General features: G+C 38.0%; 2 protein-coding genes across 2 annotated transcripts; both read right to left on the bottom strand.

Annotated features, from left to right (window-relative positions):
* Positions 1-226: 226 nt before the first annotated feature.
* Positions 227-3,608, bottom strand: LOC126381632 (uncharacterized). Its single transcript, XM_050031084.1, has 4 exons — positions 3,516-3,608; positions 2,920-3,023; positions 2,438-2,515; positions 227-1,236 (listed from the first exon to the last, which is right to left on the bottom strand). The coding sequence occupies exons 1-4, from the start codon at positions 3,606-3,608 to the stop codon at positions 243-245; spliced, it is 1,269 nt and encodes a 422-aa protein (XP_049887041.1). The 3' UTR covers positions 227-242.
* On the bottom strand, positions 3,572-5,441 carry LOC126381631 (uncharacterized). The gene is made up of 3 exons (XM_050031083.1): positions 5,057-5,441; positions 4,463-4,655; positions 3,572-3,800 (listed from the first exon to the last, which is right to left on the bottom strand). The coding sequence occupies exons 1-3, from the start codon at positions 5,439-5,441 to the stop codon at positions 3,704-3,706; spliced, it is 675 nt and encodes a 224-aa protein (XP_049887040.1). The 3' UTR covers positions 3,572-3,703.
* Positions 5,442-17,847: the final 12,406 nt, after the last annotated feature.

The raw sequence follows: 17,847 nt of genomic DNA, 5'->3' as shown, positions 1-17,847 counted from the left end.
TTAGGTACCTACTATATGAAGTGAAAGCACCTACACAAAGTACCTTTTTATGAATGACCAACTTATGAGTACATCAATAAGTAAGTATGAGGTAAGTATTTTAAAGTTTTATGCAACTTATAAACTTAATATTATTTTAAAATTATGTACTTATAGCTAGTTTTGTTCTTGGCATCACAAATTAGGCTAATTATAACACTAACTGCACATCCTAAGATGGCCTACGAACTATGTGAAACTTATCACTTGTCGTTTATAGGAAATAAACAAACTTTTGTAATAGACCTTACATGTTTATGCTTATTTGAAGTCATCACTTCAAACGCTCTTACTTTATCGTCTTTACCTGAAAAGACTTTAGTTATGCGACCCATAGGCCATGTGAGGGGAGGTGTACCGTCATCACGCAGCAAAACTAAATCGCCAACTTTTATATTCCGGCACTCGTCACGCCATTTAGGTCGGTTTTGTAAATTATTTAAGTAATATTTACTCCACGTGCTCCAGAATGATTGGACTATTTTATTAGTGACATTCCATAATCTTATCCTTGAAATAGGAACATTAGCTAGGTCACGTTCAGGATACGAAACGAGCGCCCTGCCAGTTAAGAAATGACCAGGCGTGAGGTATGAAAAATCGTCACTATTACTTGATAGAGGTACCAGAGGTCTGGAATTTAATATCGCCTCTATCTGCGCGAGAACAGTACACATCTCCTCATAGGTAAGTACAACGTTTTGAACGGTACGTTTTAAGTGATGCTTAGTACTTTTTACAGCCGCCTCCCAGAGCCCCCCGAACACAGGCGAATAGCTCGGTATAAAATGAAAGCGAACATTGTTTTGAATAGCATAATTATTGACCTGTGCCTGGTGGCTCTGAGAGTTGACTAAGCTATATAAGTCAGTTAATTGGTTCCTTGCCCCCTTGAAATTACTTGCGTTATCACAGTAAACGTCATGGGGGAGACCCCTCCGCGAAACAAAACGTTTGAAGCAGGCAAGAAATGATGCGGTTGTCATGTCTGACACGACTTCTAAATGAACCGCTTTCGTTGTGAAACAAACAAATAGGCAAAAATAACCTTTTGATATCACAGGTCGTCTTATCCTGGATTGTTTAATGTTGAACGGTCCGGCATAGTCTATGCCAACCCGATCAAATGGAAGAGCCTGGGTAACCCTATCAGACGGCAAGGAACCCATCATCTGCTTTGAAGCCTCAGCTTTCAATCTGAAACATACATTACATTTGTAAACAATCTTTTTAACATGTCTTAAACCATTTATTAACCAATATCTCTCATTAAGTACTGATAGTAAAAGCTTAGGGCCTGCGTGCAGTAACCGTAAGTGCTCACCATGAATGATCATATCAGTTATACGCGATTGTTTAGGCAGAATAACGGGATGCCTTTGTGCATAGGGAAGAGCAGAATTGTGGAGTCGCCCACCAACTCTGACCATGCCATTTTCATCCAGAAAGGGATGTAACATTTTTAATGAATTATCATTTAATTTTGTATTATTTTTTAATGAATTTATTTCCTTAGAAAAATATTTATTTTGTTCATGTTTTATAATTAATAACAATGAATTTTTTATTTCGCTGCTTGTTAAGAAGTTATTTTTAATTCTTTTATTGTTATCTTTTGTTTTACAATTTTTATAGAAACGCCAAACATATGCGAATATTCTAGTCATTTTTTGAATATTTGAATATTTATCAAATATGTCAGGAGAGCCTAGTGCTGCCGAGAGAGCGATGGAGCTGGAAACTGTAGCTTCAACTTTTGAAGATGACACTTTCATTTCAGGTAAAGTATTAACAGGTAAGTCAATATTTTCATCAAACCTATACTCATGATTTCGCAGGAATGTAGGGCCGCGCCACCACAAGGTGTTGCCTGCGAGCTCCTGGGGAGTCACTCCGCGCGTGATGCAGTCCGCAGGGTTGTCATGAGTAGGGACGTAGTGCCAAGTCCACCCGGCCGTTAACTGTGCTACAACTTGGACTCTGTTTGCCACATAAGCGTTAAGCTGCGTTATCTGTGTGCCAATCCACGCTAGGACTATTTTTGAGTCAGTAAACAAGTAAGTATTATCCACTGTTATTTTTGTGCTAATAGCTTTATGTACTTTTACCATTAACTTGGCCAGCAGTAGTACAGCATTCAGTTCCAGTCGGGGCACAGTTAGTGGCTTGTTAAGCGGGTTAACACGGGACTTGGAGCAAAGTAAGTATAAGCGTGCATTACCTTCATGTATCACTCTCAAATAAATGCAGCAGCCGTAAGCCGTCGTGCTGGAAGCATCAGCAAACCCAATGAGCTGTGTTGACGATGCATGTGAAGTATTTATATTTCTTTGCAATGTAATAGGTGCCATGCTATCTAAGCTTTTAACAAACAACAACCATTTTTCCCTCAGATCACCTGTCAAGGGAGAATCCCAACTGATATTCGCAGCCCACAGTGTCTGTATGAAGCTCTTTGCAGTTATTATTATTGGGGCTACAAACCCAGGGGGATCATAAAACTTCGATATGAAACTGAGAACTTCCCGTTTAGTTACAGGCCTGTCACCGAACTTTGTGGGACAGGTTATGATAAAGCAGTCATCTTTTACATTATAATTAATGCCCAATGTTTTTAAATTGAAATTATCTTTTTCAAAGTCAATATTATCAAATTGTTGCTCATTTTCTGGGATATTTTGCAGAATTTGAGGAACATTGGACGCCCATTTATGTGTGTGAAAGTTACCCCTTTCTAACAATTGTGTTACTTGATTTTTAGCTTCTATTGTAGTATTCAGATCAAAGTTTGCATACAATATGTCATCAACATATGTACAATTTTTTAAAATATAGGAAGCAAGAGGTAGCTCCCCCTCATGCATATCTGCGAGCTCATACAGGCACCGCGTCGCGAGGAAGCTGGAGCTTTTGAGACCGTAGGTGACGGTGGTCAGCTGAATGCATTTGATCTCCTGGTTGGGATCCTCTCTCCACAGGATGTTCTGTAATGAGGCATGAGTAGGATTTAAAGCAATGCACCGAAACATTTTCTTTATATCCGTGGTAAACATGTGAGTACCAAGTCGAAATAATAAAAGTATTTCGAATAAATCGTTCTGGACAACAGAGCCATTGAGCAATATGTCATTTAATGACACCTTTTTATTAGTCAACATAGACCCATCAAAAACAACCCTTAATTTTGTTGATTTACTCTTTTCATTAATGACCCCATGATGAGGTAAAAAGTAAATAGGATCATTTTTAAAATCGTATTGCCCAATGTCTATATACTGTCCATGTCCTAGCTCGATGATTTCATCTATGAAATGCTTATATTGTTGAAACAATTCTTTGTTTTTATGAAGTTTTTTTTCTAAGTTGACAAACCGATTCAGGGCAAGATTGAAAGAATCGCCTAAATGGTCATTGACTTGCTCTAGAGGCACCTTAATTGGCAAATCTACTTGAAATTGCTTATTATTTAACTGTACTGAGCCTTTGAAGTTATCTTCACAAAGCTCTGCTTCAGTTGAAGCCTCATTAAATATTTTAGGCACATCCTCAGTTTGCCAAAACTGCTTCATTGTTTTGCTGATGCTTTCGTCACAAGAAGTGCATAAGAGTGATACTTTTTCTTGTGAATGAGAATGACTTACTTGAGTATTAGTTATGGTACCTCCTAATATATGGCCAAATTGCGTGCTGATGATGCACGGAGCTGGGGAAGCAGCGGCGCCGCTGTCCACATTCTGCAGCTCTTGATCAGGCAGGAGGATCTGGAAAAATATGTCACATCCCATTAGCATATCTATGTCGCTAGGATTATTGTAGCTCTCGTCTGCCAACCTAATACCAGGGGGCAGAGTAATCTTCTTGAACTGTTGTTGTGGTAATTTACATGTAATTTTATCGACCACACTGCAGTTTACAGCTACCCTGAATTGCGAAGTGAGAGAATGGACTTCGAGGGAAATGCTGTATTTTACTTTGTCGTTGACATTTGTTATTCCAACAATGTCAATGTTGCTCTCTTTTGGCTCGAGACCCAGTTCCTGTACTACCTGAGAAGTAACAAAAGAAACCTGCGACCCTGTATCTAGCAGCGCCTTGATATGTAGTTCAGTCCCGTCACTGCGCATCAGTTTTACCTGTGCTGTGGGAAGTAAGGTTTGATTAAGGTTATTTTTAGCTATCAAGACAACAGGAGAAGCCTGTTCCGGCACGTTGGCGTTCGTGTAACTTTCATCATGTAATAGAGTACTGTGAGCCTTTTTGCAGGTATTACACCTGAAGAAAAATCTACACCGGCCTTGGTGTGCATTCAAACACACTTTACATAATTTATTTTTATTAACAAATGCTGTTCTTTCTTTTACAGGTATCAATTTAAATTTCGGACATGCAAACAGCTTATGGGAACCATTTCCAGTATACTTACAGAATGGGCATGGAGGAGGTTGCGCAGCACATGGTGAGACACTCAGCGGCTTTGGAGCGGGTGCCCTTGCAGAGCAGCCCGGCGACGGCGACTGTTGTTGAGCTCCGTCTACAGTTTCCAGTGCCATGGCTCTCTTTTCCATGTATTCTAGGAATTCTATCAACGTAGGCTGTTTTTTCACGTCCCTCTCCATCTGAAAGGCCTTTGCTGTAAAGGTATCTATCTTACGCAAAAGAATGCACAACAATATAGGATCCCAACTGCTTACATTCGAATTCAGATTTTTTAATGCAGCTATATGTTGTTTTATTTGAGAAACAAAGTCCCTTATATTAGTCGCAGAAGACTTTATGTTAGGCAGGTCAATTAATTGCGTAATATGATCATTCATGATGAGCGTATTGTTCTCGTACCTATCGGTAAGTATTGACAAAGCCTCAGAGTAACTTTCTCCTGATAAGGGTAAGTTCTTAATGAGATCTAACGGTTCGTTTTTAAGAAAATTTCTTAAATAATACAATCGTTGGACGTTGTCCAAGTTGGGGTTATTATGGATCACTGATTTGAAAATGTTTATGAACGGCGTATACTCACAATATTTCCCTGTAAAGGTACATATTTGCACGTTAGGCAGTTTAATTTGGGCCAGAGGTAGTGTAGCTTCTTTGTTAGTCTTGAGTTGGTCATTTTCTTTATCAAAAGCCGCAATGGCGTCGTTCAATCTAGCCAATATCTCGACGTACTTATCTTCTTGCTCGCCGACATCTTCCGCGCTCTCGGGGCCTTGCGGTTTTGTAGTTAATATTTTCATGTTGTAGCCCTCGTAATCCTTGAACGCAGAAATAAGTCGCTCCCTTTTGGCTAGAAGGATCGATTTCGTAGCCTTATCAAAGGCATCAGACTTCACAAAATTGTATAATCTCGTTATAGATGCTTTCACATAACCTCTGGCACTCACTAAGGTGGCATAATCTGCCATTTTTTAAGTTTTTTTTTTTTTTAATGTTGCTTGCACAAATAAATTATGTTGACTTGATTGACGTGATTGAAGGAAGTTTGATAAGCACTCAGAAAAATATGGCGGATACAACTTTGAAAATGTTACCACACAAAATTAAATTTTATCTTTTCGACCTTGATATTGATAGCAGTTGAACACGACGAAACACGTAGAAAAAAATATAATGGCGGATGCAATGCAAAATAATGACTAACCTTTAGGTATATGTTGTAATTAACGACTCAAAAAGGCAGTATGCATGCACTAAATTCCTTGAAGTAACTTTTGTCTTGTTGTAATTACGATGTTTCAGAGTGTTTCAGTGTTGAATATTGCCGATGACGCTGCCGGAACACCAACGATGACACGTTGTAACTTTCTTGAAGGGTTAAATTTTTACACAGGAACGATGCGAATGTTACGGGGATGCTTGTTGCTGCAATGTCGTAGTCGCAGGATCGCTGTAATTTGATGCACTCACGTAAAATCTTGCGCTCCTTTTGTCCTTTCCCACGCAGCGACGTATCGCTGATAAATTTTTTTCTTCTCGAAGGACCAATGTACGGCCCATGCCGCACTATAAGTGGAGGTGTCTCCTGTCGTGGCGTGGTGCTGGCGGTGATGAAAACTTAAACTCCTTGATTTATTTCACTATTTATTGGGGTTTTCTTAGTTTTATATAATTGTTACAAAAAATATGCGTGTCTCGTGACGCTCCGGTAGGGCAGTATTGCCATACAAAAAAACTTATGTTACGACTTACAAATAGTATTGTCGATTAATATTTTAATGTTTCCAACAGACGGATTGATAAAACCTACGTTATCCGCCATTTTGTAGCGGCCGCCATCTTGGATTTAAATTTTTTTTAGTATATTGTATTCTGCTTGTTGAGCCCTTTCATTTGATACTCATATTGATGGGATTGATAAAACCTACGTTATCCGACGGATTGATAAAACCTACGTTATCCGCCATTTTGTAGCGGCCGCCATCTTGGATTTATAATGATAATGAATTATTATAATTGTATTGTCACCAAAATCCAAAGTGTATACAAAATTTCAGATTAGTCGGTTGACAGGAAGAGGGTGAAATTTGAATTACTAAATTAGACCCAAGAATAAATAAAACAAACGGGGTGAGCTAAATATAAAACCGTTTAATTTTGCATAGTAATTTGTATTCTACTTGTTGAGACCTTTCATTTGATACCCATGTTGATGGGATTGATAAAACCTAAGTTATCCGCCATTTTGTAGAGGCCGCCATCTTGGATTTTAATTTTATATAGTACATTGTATTCTACTGGTTGAGCACTTTCATTTGATACCCATATTGATAGGATTGATAAAACCTACGTTATCCGCCATTTTGTAGCGGCCGCCATCTTGGATTTAATTTTTTTTTAATATATTGTATTCTGCTTGTTGAGCCCTTTCATTTGATACCCATATTGATGGGATTGATAAAACCTACGTTATCCGCCATTTTGTAGCGGCCGCCATCTTGGATTTAAATTTTTTTTAGTATATTGTATTCTGCTTGTTGAGCCCTTTCATTTGATACTCATATTGATGGGATTGATAAAACCTACGTTATCCGCCATTTTGTAGCGGCCGCCATCTTGGATTTATAATGATAATGAATTATTATAATTGTATTGTCACCAAAATCCAAAGTGTATACAAAATTTCAGATTAATCGGTTGACAGGAAGAGGGTGAAATTTTAATTACTAAATTTGACCCAAGAATAAATAAAACAAAAGGGGTGAGCTAAATATAAAACCGTTTAATTTTGCATAGTAAATTGTATTCTACTTGTTGAGACCTTTCATTTGATACCCATGTTGATGGGATTGATAAAACCTAAGTTATCCGCCATTTTGTAGAGGCCGCCATCTTGGATTTTAATTTTATATAGTACATTGTATTCTACTGGTTGAGCACTTTCATTTGATACCCATATTGATAGGATTGATAAAACCTACGTTATCCGCCATTTTGTAGCGGCCGCCATCTTGGATTTAATTTTTTTTTAGTATATTGTATTCTGCTTGTTGAGCCCTTTCATTTGATACCCATATTGATGGGATTGATAAAACCTACGTTATCCGCCATTTTGTAGCGGCCGCCATCTTGGATTTATAATGATAATGAATAAACATAATTGTATTGTCACCAAAATCCAAAGTGTATACAAAATTTCAGATTAATCGGTTGACAGGAAGAGGGTGAAATTTGAATTACTAAATTTGACCCAAGAATAAAACAAACGGGGTGAGCTAAATAAAACCGTTTAAAAACACTTTATTGCACACAAATTCACAAAACATTTACAGGATAAACTTATTCTAAGGTGGGCAAAGGCGGCCTTATCGCTAAGAGCGATCTCTTCCAGACAACCTTCGGCAAAGGATATGGTACATTTGTACAGCTGCAGTGTAGCGCGCAGATACGTAAAATAAAACAATAGACACATTTTATATATATATATACACAATCTTATATACTAAATATATATATTATACACATACTATAGATATATACATACAATGATACATATAAGTAAAAATAAAATATTAGTTACAAGACGATGATTTAGCCAAGAAAAAATGGTGAACTTTACTTTTGAATATAGCTAATGACTTCGAATGCCTGATATCAGCAGGCAAATCATTCCACAAGTGCGTGGACTTTACGGTAAAGGAATCTTTGTAGTATCCAGACCTTGAGAAAGGAGCCTTCAGCACATTGTCCGTCCGCGAACGAAGTTCACGAGAACAGTCGCTACCTAGGAACTGGAAACGTTCTTTTAAGTAGGGAGGGGAACGAGGGTCATACAGCACATTATAGAGCAGAACCAAGACATGCTCATCCCGCCGCAGTCTAATTGGAAGCCATTTAAGTCTACTCCTGTATTCAGACACGTGATCAAACCTACGCAACCCAAAAACAAACCGGATGCACAGGTTCTGAAGCCGTTGAAGCTTGTTTAAAAGCTCTTTATTAAGGTCAATCAGACAGACATCGGCGTAGTCCAGGATAGGCACAAGGAGCGATTGCGCAAGTTCAACCTTGGTCTTCACGGGGAGTAGATTTTTCCATCTTCTAAGTAATCCTGTAGCAGCAAAAATCTTCCGACTGGTTTCAGCAATATGGTCAGACCAAGAAAGTGTACTTACTATCAAAAAGGACACCTAGATTTTTGACAGATTTGCTATAGGGCAAGATGACACCATTAAAGGTAACAGCTGGAATGTCAGCCATGTTTAAACCCCATCCAGCAATAGTGGTGTGAGGTGGGGAGACAGAACATTGTCACAAATATATAAATATGAAGAGATTTGTAATAACCTATTGCGGGAGATCGACTTCCCCTCAGAATTACAAGATTGCTGCGAAAATTTTTGTCATAATGTAGATCATAGACGTATAATTGACACTCTGTATAAGCGTATAATATCTGCGCTTTGTGAGGCTGCTACAATATCATATAAGTGTAAACATGCATCCAGGCGGAAAAATGTGGTTGGTTGGAATAAATTCGTACGGGAGGCACATGTTAGGGCCAGGCTCGGTCTTCAAATGTGGAACTGGTACAGTCGTCCCACTTCTGGACCTATTTTTGATGAAATGGTTCAAAGTCGGAAAATATTTAAAAGTAGACTTAAGTGGTGTCAGGACAACCAAGAACAGATTAAAATGGACTTGCTGGCCTCGCACCACTCAAAAAACGATTTTCGTCAATTTTGGAAGTGCACCAATAAGCTTAATGCCAGGCCTGGTCTACCTGTGACTGTAGATGGTAAATATGGGGCTAAGGAAATTGCAAATGTTTTTAAAGATCACTTTTCTATTAGGTCTCCGTTGGGGCCTTCCCAGATGCCCGGTACTGAGACTAATCGTGGACTTCTCGAAACAAGAGTTAGTCCGAAAGACATATCTTCGATCCTAAAACATATGAAAAGGGGTAAGTCGCCTGGACACGATGGTCTCAGTATTGAGCACCTGCATTTTGCTGGACCTCATCTGCCGAGATTACTAGCATTACTATTTAATTTCTGCCTGGGACATGGCTATCTACCAGATGACTTGATGAAAACTGTAGTTGTTCCTGTGATAAAAAACAGGACAGGCGATGTGAGCCAAAAAGCTAACTATAGACCTATCTCATTAGCGACCATTGTGGCTAAGGTGCTTGATAGCATGTTAAATAGATTCATGGATAGATACATCTTCACGACAATCAGTTCGGTTTTAGAGCTGGTCTATCCACTGAGTCGGCTATCTTGAGTCTGAAGCATGCTGTCGGGTACTACCGTAACAGGGGCACGCCGATTTATGCGTGCTTTTTGGACCTTTCCAAGGCTTTCGACCTTGTCTCATACCACACTCTCTGGAAGAAGCTTGATGGAGTTGGTTTGCCCTCAGAGGTGTGCGGTGTTTTTAAATATTGGTATCACCACCAAGTTAATGTCGTCAGGTGGGCGAATCAGACCTCTGACCCGTATTTGCTGGATTGTGGTGTGAGGCAGGGTGGGCTCACCTCGCCAACCTTGTTTAACTTATACATGGACGCACTGATCGGGGAGCTCAGTAGGACTCATGTCGGATGCTTCGTGGATGGAATCTGTTTCAACAATATTAGTTACGCAGACGACATGGTGTTGCTGGCCCCCTCGGTCGGTGCGTTGAGAAAACTGCTGGGCATATGTGAGGCGTACGCAGTCTCTCACGGTTTGCTGTACAATGTGAGCAAGACAGAGTACATGGTTTTTGGGGCTATCGGCAAAAGGTATCCATCTACTATCCCCCCGATTGTTCTGAATGGTGTGGATTTAAAGAAGGTAGATAAATTTAAGTACTTGGGGCACCTTATCGTCGATGACCTCAAGGATGATGTTGATATTGAGAGGGAACGCAGAGCGCTGTCGGTCAGGGCGAACTTGTTGGCACGCAGATTTGCTCGATGTAGCAGTGCGGTTAAAATAACGCTTTTTAAAGCATACTGCACCTCTTTCTACTCGGGTGCTCTGTGGACTAGCTACACCCAAAGATCATACAGTACTCTGCGGGTCCAGTATAATAACGCTTTCAGAGCATTGTCGCGGCTGCCTCGTTTTTGTAGCGCCTCAGAAATGTTTGCCAATGCTCGGACTGATGCGTTTCAGGCCATTATACGCAAAAAGTCGGCGTCGTTGCTGCAAAGGGTACGGGATAGCAGCAACTCTCTACTGAGGGCTATTGCTGATAAGGCCAATAGTCCGCTGATACGACACCTTGTTGCCATCACCAAGTCTAAGTAGGTTATTATTGGGAATTCTAAATCACTTTTCGCTCCATTGATCTCACGGCGCCGCCGCGCGCCGTTCGATCAACAGAGCTCCAAGCGATTTAAAATTCCCAATAATTATTTTGATACATACCTATATCACTTCATACAGAAAACCAATATATTTATAATTTCAGTCAATGATTCGATCACACATACCTTCCAGATCTACTTACTATACTTTGACATAACCTGAGCCGATTGCTCCAGCCTTGCTAGAGCGTTGAGGTAAATAGATATGTCGAGGCTATTCCGACTGTTCCGTATCTAGACTGATGGCGATCACTTACAATTTTTAACGGGCAATCTGATTCGACAGTCTAGCAATTGAAAATCTACACACCTGTGTTTATTTAGAATTTTTTATTTTGATGTTTCGTTCTAGAATCATTTTTAACCTTTATACGTAGGTCAACAGCCCTCGAAGAATTCATTTTACTACAGACTTTATTACATGACAGACGGCTCCGGAGTACACATGTGTGATGAAATTTATTAAACAGAAACATTCGTTGAACCTAAATAATGTTTGTCCTCTTACGAATGGGACTAAAGTTCACCGTCACGGTAAACTATTACCAAATTCAATTCGATGCATAGTTTGCGGTCCGTCAAATTGTGGAAAAACAAATTTAGTGATAGGTCTTTTATTACATGAAGACGGTGTGCGTTTTGATAACTTATATATTTATTCAAAATCTCTTTATCAACCAAAATATACCTTCTTAAAAAAGGTATTACAATTGGTACCAAATGTAACACTTGAAAACTATACTGAAAGTGAAGAAATTTTGAGTCCTCACCATGCTAAGCCCAATTCCATAATCATTTTTGATGACGTAGCCTGCGAAAATCAAAACAACATTCGAGATTACTTTTCTATGGGTAGACATAAAAATATAGATTGCTTTTACTTAAATCAAACATATACTAAAATCCCAAAGCAACTAATTAGAGACAATACGAATCTGATTGTGCTGTTTAAACAAGATGACATAAATTTAAGACATGTTTATGAGGAACACGTCGGATGTGATATGTCCGGGTTACAATTTCGTGAAATGTGTTCTAACTTATGGAAAAAGCAATACAGTTATGTTGTGATTAATAAAGACTGTGAAAAGAATGATGGGTGTTATAGGATGAAATTTGATACATTTATTGTCCTCGATTGAATTGGTATATTAAATACATCATTGGATTTTGGCTTTCATTTGCATACTAAACAGCACCGAAGTCAATCCCAAATGGAAAAAGACCTTAAACAACGAATCATAAAATCTGCATCTGCAGTGAAGAAAAAAGTGAAAATGATGAGGAATATTAAAAATAATAATGAACAAATTTTAGAAACTATTTTCGAACCAATATCCAAACCATTGAAGGAAATCGCAGCTAAGCCTGCGAAAGACCATATAAACGATTTTGAAAATAGTTTTAAAACTGAAAAAGAAGAATCAGTCGAAAGCGATAGTAGTTACGATTGTTCGAGCGAAGATGATTTAAATGAAGCTACTCCTAAGCCCCCACTCCTAAGTACTCCAGTCAACGACTCATACGGCAGTAATAATTTTAGTAATGAATCATTCAAAACATTGGAGTCGGATTCAAGTCCACTTAAAAATGTATCATCGTGGTCTTTATCATCTGATGTTATACGAGATGTTCCTTTTGGATTAAGATATGATCGTGGAAAGCTTATGATGGGTATTACACGAGTGTCAGATGAAGAAGATGGTCTACATATTGGTAATCTTAATTTCGAAAAAACTCCAGGTTTTATGGAATTATTAACAAAAAAGACACCTAATCTGTCATTAGTTACAGAACAGGATAAACAAGCGTATAAGGTTGCGTTGCTTGAAACCAACGCACATCGTAGAGACTATGATCAAAAGAAACCAATAAAGAGCAATAAGGGTTTAAAGTATTTACGTATTATAAAACCGCTGTTCAGACATTCAAAAGAAAGAGATTTTTCAAGTACCGAAAATCTTACACAAGGAAGAGGTCTTCCCCTGTTAAAGAAAGTAAATCAAAATACAGATTTCGTTTATTGGGATGATCCTAACGAATTGGTAGAAAGGTTAAAATTGCTTGTTGCATCCCGTGACGCTGGCAACACTGGGTTGGATAATGAAATTATTTCAATTATAGAAGAATTGCGTGAAGCTAATATTATTAAATAAAATAAGATATAATGACAAAATTTGTACAGTTGACTTCTATTTGTGCATTTGTTAACACAAAAAATGAACATAGATAAATTTGGTCATCACGTACATAAACGTTTACGTCTATCAGATTATTTCGAAGCATTAAATGATACTTTAGTGAAATCAGATACAGGAGACTTTGATTTAAAGCTCACACGCTTACGAGGACTACCTTCTCCGTCATTTAATGATGAAGCAGTTAATAAACAATACATTGAAACGAAACTGAAACAAATATATTCTACCAAAGAATTTGAACAGAAAGTTAAAAGTGAAATAGACTCTTATTTAAAATAGTTTAAAGAACAATTATATGTAGCTTTGTCAGCTAGTTATTATAATAAGCCTGAAATCGATAAAATAATTGCAACTATATCAAACAAAAATACCTCTAAAAAAGCAGCATGAGTAAACAGAGTATCGTGGAAGAACTACATAAACCTGCGAGACGGAATTTTCCTCGTCGACCAACAGTTATTAAAGGAATCGATGATTTATGGCAAGCAGACCTTATTGACATGCAAAAATTTTCTCATTATAATAGTGGTTTTAAGTACATACTGGTTGTAATTGATACTTTTTCTAAGTTTTCTTGGGCTATACCAATAAAATCAAAAGCAAAAAATATGATTGTGCAAGCTATGCTAAATATTTTAGATTGTTCTGCACGCACTCCTTCTTTTTTACAAACAGATCAAGGAAAGGAGTTTTTTAACGCTTCTTTCCAAAATTTGATGAAGCAGTATGGTATTAAACATTATTCAACATTTTCTACAAAAAAGGCCTCAATAGTGGAGCGATTGATCAGAACGTTAAAAAGTAAACTGTATAAATATTTTAGCTTAGAAGGCAAATATAAATGGGTGCCGAAAATTTTAGATTTAGCTGTTACATCGTATAACAATAGTGTGCATCGTACTACTAAATTTAAACCGATAGATGTAAATAAGGAAAATGAACACATTATAAAAGAAAACATCCTCAGTTCACAAGTTAAAAGAAAAAAAACAAAAGCAAAATACCAAATTGGTGACCAAGTACGCATTAGCAAGCACAAAAGTGACTTTTATAAAGGGTACACACCGAACTGGTCTACAGAAATATTTAATATAGTGAAAGTTAACAACACTAATCCCATAACCTATCATTTACAAGACAAAAATAAAGAAAATATTCTTGGTTCATTTTACGAATATGAATTACAAAAAACAAAATTTCCAGATGTGTACTTGATTGAAAAGGTTATTAAAAGAAAAGGTAATAAACTTTTTGTAAAATGGTTGGGATTAAATAAAAATGGAAGACCTGAACACCATGCTCGAGCATCTCAGTAACGCATCCCAACGAGTGGGTCTTAGCATGAACATGGCAAAGACAAAAATTATGTCCAACGACCATGTCGCACCCACTCCAGTTCAGGTTGGGAACGTTACACTCGAAGTTGTAGACCAGTACATTTACCTAGGACAAATAATCCAGTTAGGTAAGTCCAACTTCGAGAAAGAGATCTCTCGTCGGATCCAACTCGGATGGGCAGCGTTCGGGAAGCTGCGGAATATCTTCTCGTCCAAAATACCTCAGTGTCTCAAGACGAAAGTCTTTGACCAGTGCGTGTTGCCAGTGATGACCTACGGCAGTGAGACGTGGCCGCTTACTATGGGTCTCGTGAGGAGGCTCGGTGTCGCTCAGCGGGCAATGGAGAGAGCTATGCTCGGTATTTCCCTGCTCGATCGAATCAGAAATGAGGAGATCCGCAGGAGAACTAAAGTCACCGACATAGCTCGAAGAATTGCAAAGCTGAAGTGGCAGTGGGCAGGACACATAGCGAGGAGAACCGATGGCCGATGGGGCGGAAAGGTTCTGGAGTGGCGACCACGTGTCGGACGACGCTCAGTGGGTAGGCCCGCTACAAGGTGGACCGACGATCTGGTGAAGGTCGCGGGAAGCCGCTGGATGCGGGCAGCGCAGGACCGATCGTCGTGGAGATCCTTGGGGGAGGCCTATGCCCAGCAGTGGGCGTCATACGGCTGATGTTGAGAGGAATAAATAAGTTAGATGAAGCTTGCATGCATCACGACATAGCTTACACTAACAAGAATTTAGATATTAGACATAAAGCAGATTTTGAACTAATGAAAATTGCGCGTCAAAGATTGAGATCGAAGGATGCAGGAAAGGGTGAGAAAATAGCTTCATGGTTAGTAAAGAATGCTATGAAGGCCAAATTAAAAGCCGGTGCTGGTATTAATGCATTTAAGAATGGCGTTAGTAAAATACGTACACATTTGAAAAAAATAAAATGCAAGGACAACAAAACGGCTATAAAGATTGCTTACCTAGCAGCAAAAAAGATCTTCAACAAGAAAAAAGGAGTACATTTACCGCGCTTAATTCCCATTCCAAAAAAGACTGGTGGAATATTACCATTGATACCTATATTTGCTGGATTATCAGCACTTGGCACTCTAGCTGGTGGTGCGGCTGGTATTGCTAAAGCAGTAAACGATTACAAATCAGCACAACAAAATCTTAAAGAATCTGAACGACACAATAAGATGATGGAATCTATTGCTATTGGAAAAGGGCTTTATGTAAAACCCTACAAGAAAGGGAGTGGATTATATCTAACCCATCCAAAAAACTGAAAAAGCGGCTACCCACACGAGCTCTAACCAATATCGACATATTAGAACATACTCAAAACTTGCCTTATTTTCGTGGTGTTTGGAGAGATGGTCTGCCAAGAAAGCCCAGAAAAATTGAATGCGCTGTTTTGAACCTAGATAGTTCTAAAAATTCTGGTACTCATTGGGTAGCTTACGCTAAAGTAAATAATTACTGCCAATATTTTGATAGTTTCGGTAACCTGAAACCTCCTCTAGAGCTAATTCACTACTTGAAGGACACTTTGATTAATTATAATTACTGTCAATTTCAAACATTCGGTACCACCAATTGTGGTCACTTATGTATTAAATTCTTAAAAAACTTTTGGAAAGAGTATAAAATAAAATGATACACAACACGTATTAGTATTCATTTCAACAATGGCTTTCACTCTGTCTATAACTGGATGCGAATCTACGTTGACGACATATTATTCACCAGCTCTGGATTTGAAGGGAGAATATGAGTGTGCATTGTTATATTTTTCGACATTTAATTCAATACCTAACATCGATTCAGAAAATAATATGTTCTTTTACGGAGAAAATGGAATTCTTCAACTACCGGAGGGTTCGTATGAACTCCAAGATATATTTGATTATTTAAAAAAAAACGTTAAAGATTGTGTATTAAGATTATCATCTAATAATAACACATTGAAAACTAAACTTTATAGTTCAAAAGACATACACTTTGAAAAGGACAATTCGTTTGGTGACCTATTTGGTTTTAATAAAGAAATATTAAAATCAGAAACCTTACATGAGTCGCACTTTCCAGTTAATATTATAGCTACAACTATTGTGCGAATAGAGTGTGATATTGTTAGTGGCTCCTTCGTTAATGGAGTACCCAGTCATATAATTTATGAATTTGTGCCTAATGTACCACCAGGCTATCGCATTATAGAAATACCTAAAAACTTAATTTATTTTCCTGTTAATCAAAACTCAGTTAGCCAAATAAATATAAGACTGCTCGACGCAAAAAACAATTTAGTTAATTTACGCGGTGAGGAAATACAGTTGTATTTACATCTCAGGAAAAAATGTTAGTTTACAATAAAACCACGACAACAATTCAAAATACTGTTAGTTTACAAAGCGCTTCGCGAAAAATAACACCTACGAAAAGGCTTAAAAAAATATCTAAAGAAAATAAACAATTTCTTAAATTAATTGGTTTATTAAAATGAATATTTTAAACGTGTTAGAGTCCCCAGTGTCTGATAACAGCATTGAAAGTTTCGAATTTCATTCCTACAAACCATATGTAACAAGTTTCAACAAGAACGATGAAATCCGGATCCCTATTAATCAGCAAGATTTGTATGTGTTGCCTTCCATGAGTACTTTATTCATAGAGGGTAAAGTAAACGTATACAAAAATGATGATAAAGCAACGGTTACAGACATAAATTTTATCAATAATGCTATCTTATTTTTTACCGACTTCAAAAAAGGAGGAGGTTCTCAATTCGACCGTATATTTTTTTTTTTTTTTTTTTTTTTTTTTTTTTTATGTTTGTTCGGGCATATCTTCGTCGTATATGAACCGATTTTGATAATTCTTTTTTTGTTTGAAAGGAGATATACCCAAGGGGGTCCCATGTCAAGGAAGTCAGGATCTGATGATGGAAGACCAGAGAAATCGAGGGGAATTTTCAAAAATCGTAGGAGCGACTAGTGCGTTTGTAAAGTCATATTGATCGGATCGATCTTTAAGCTTCGGGAAAACTTCCCGACCTTCGAAAACTGGTCAGCATCAGGGAGATACCCTATGGCCTGGCAAAACTATACAACCTGGAGCAATTTTTCTTTCACGAAACGTATTTAAATCTTGATCAAATTCAATCGCCGGTGCAAAAAAACAAAATGGCGGAAAAAAAAGATGGCCGCCATACAAAATTTTGTCGATTTTGGAAGAAGCCCGTTTGGGTAAAAATAATGTATGGGGCGCTTACTCAAAACGTCATGTAGAGTACGGAAATACTTTCTGGTCACCAAAAACTGCTCCGCATCAGAGAGATACTCTACGGCCTGGCAAAACTATCGCACGTGAACCAATATTTCTTTCAGAGCACTTATTTAAATCTTGGTCAAATTCCATAGCGCGTAAAAAAAAAACAAAATGGCGGAAAAACAAGATGGCCGCCATACACAATTT

This window comes from Pectinophora gossypiella, unplaced genomic scaffold, assembly GCF_024362695.1.
Source record: "Pectinophora gossypiella unplaced genomic scaffold, ilPecGoss1.1 Pgos_70, whole genome shotgun sequence".
Classification (NCBI taxonomy): Eukaryota; Metazoa; Arthropoda; class Insecta; order Lepidoptera; family Gelechiidae; genus Pectinophora; species Pectinophora gossypiella.
This window is presented reverse-complemented; position numbering and strand designations above follow the sequence as displayed.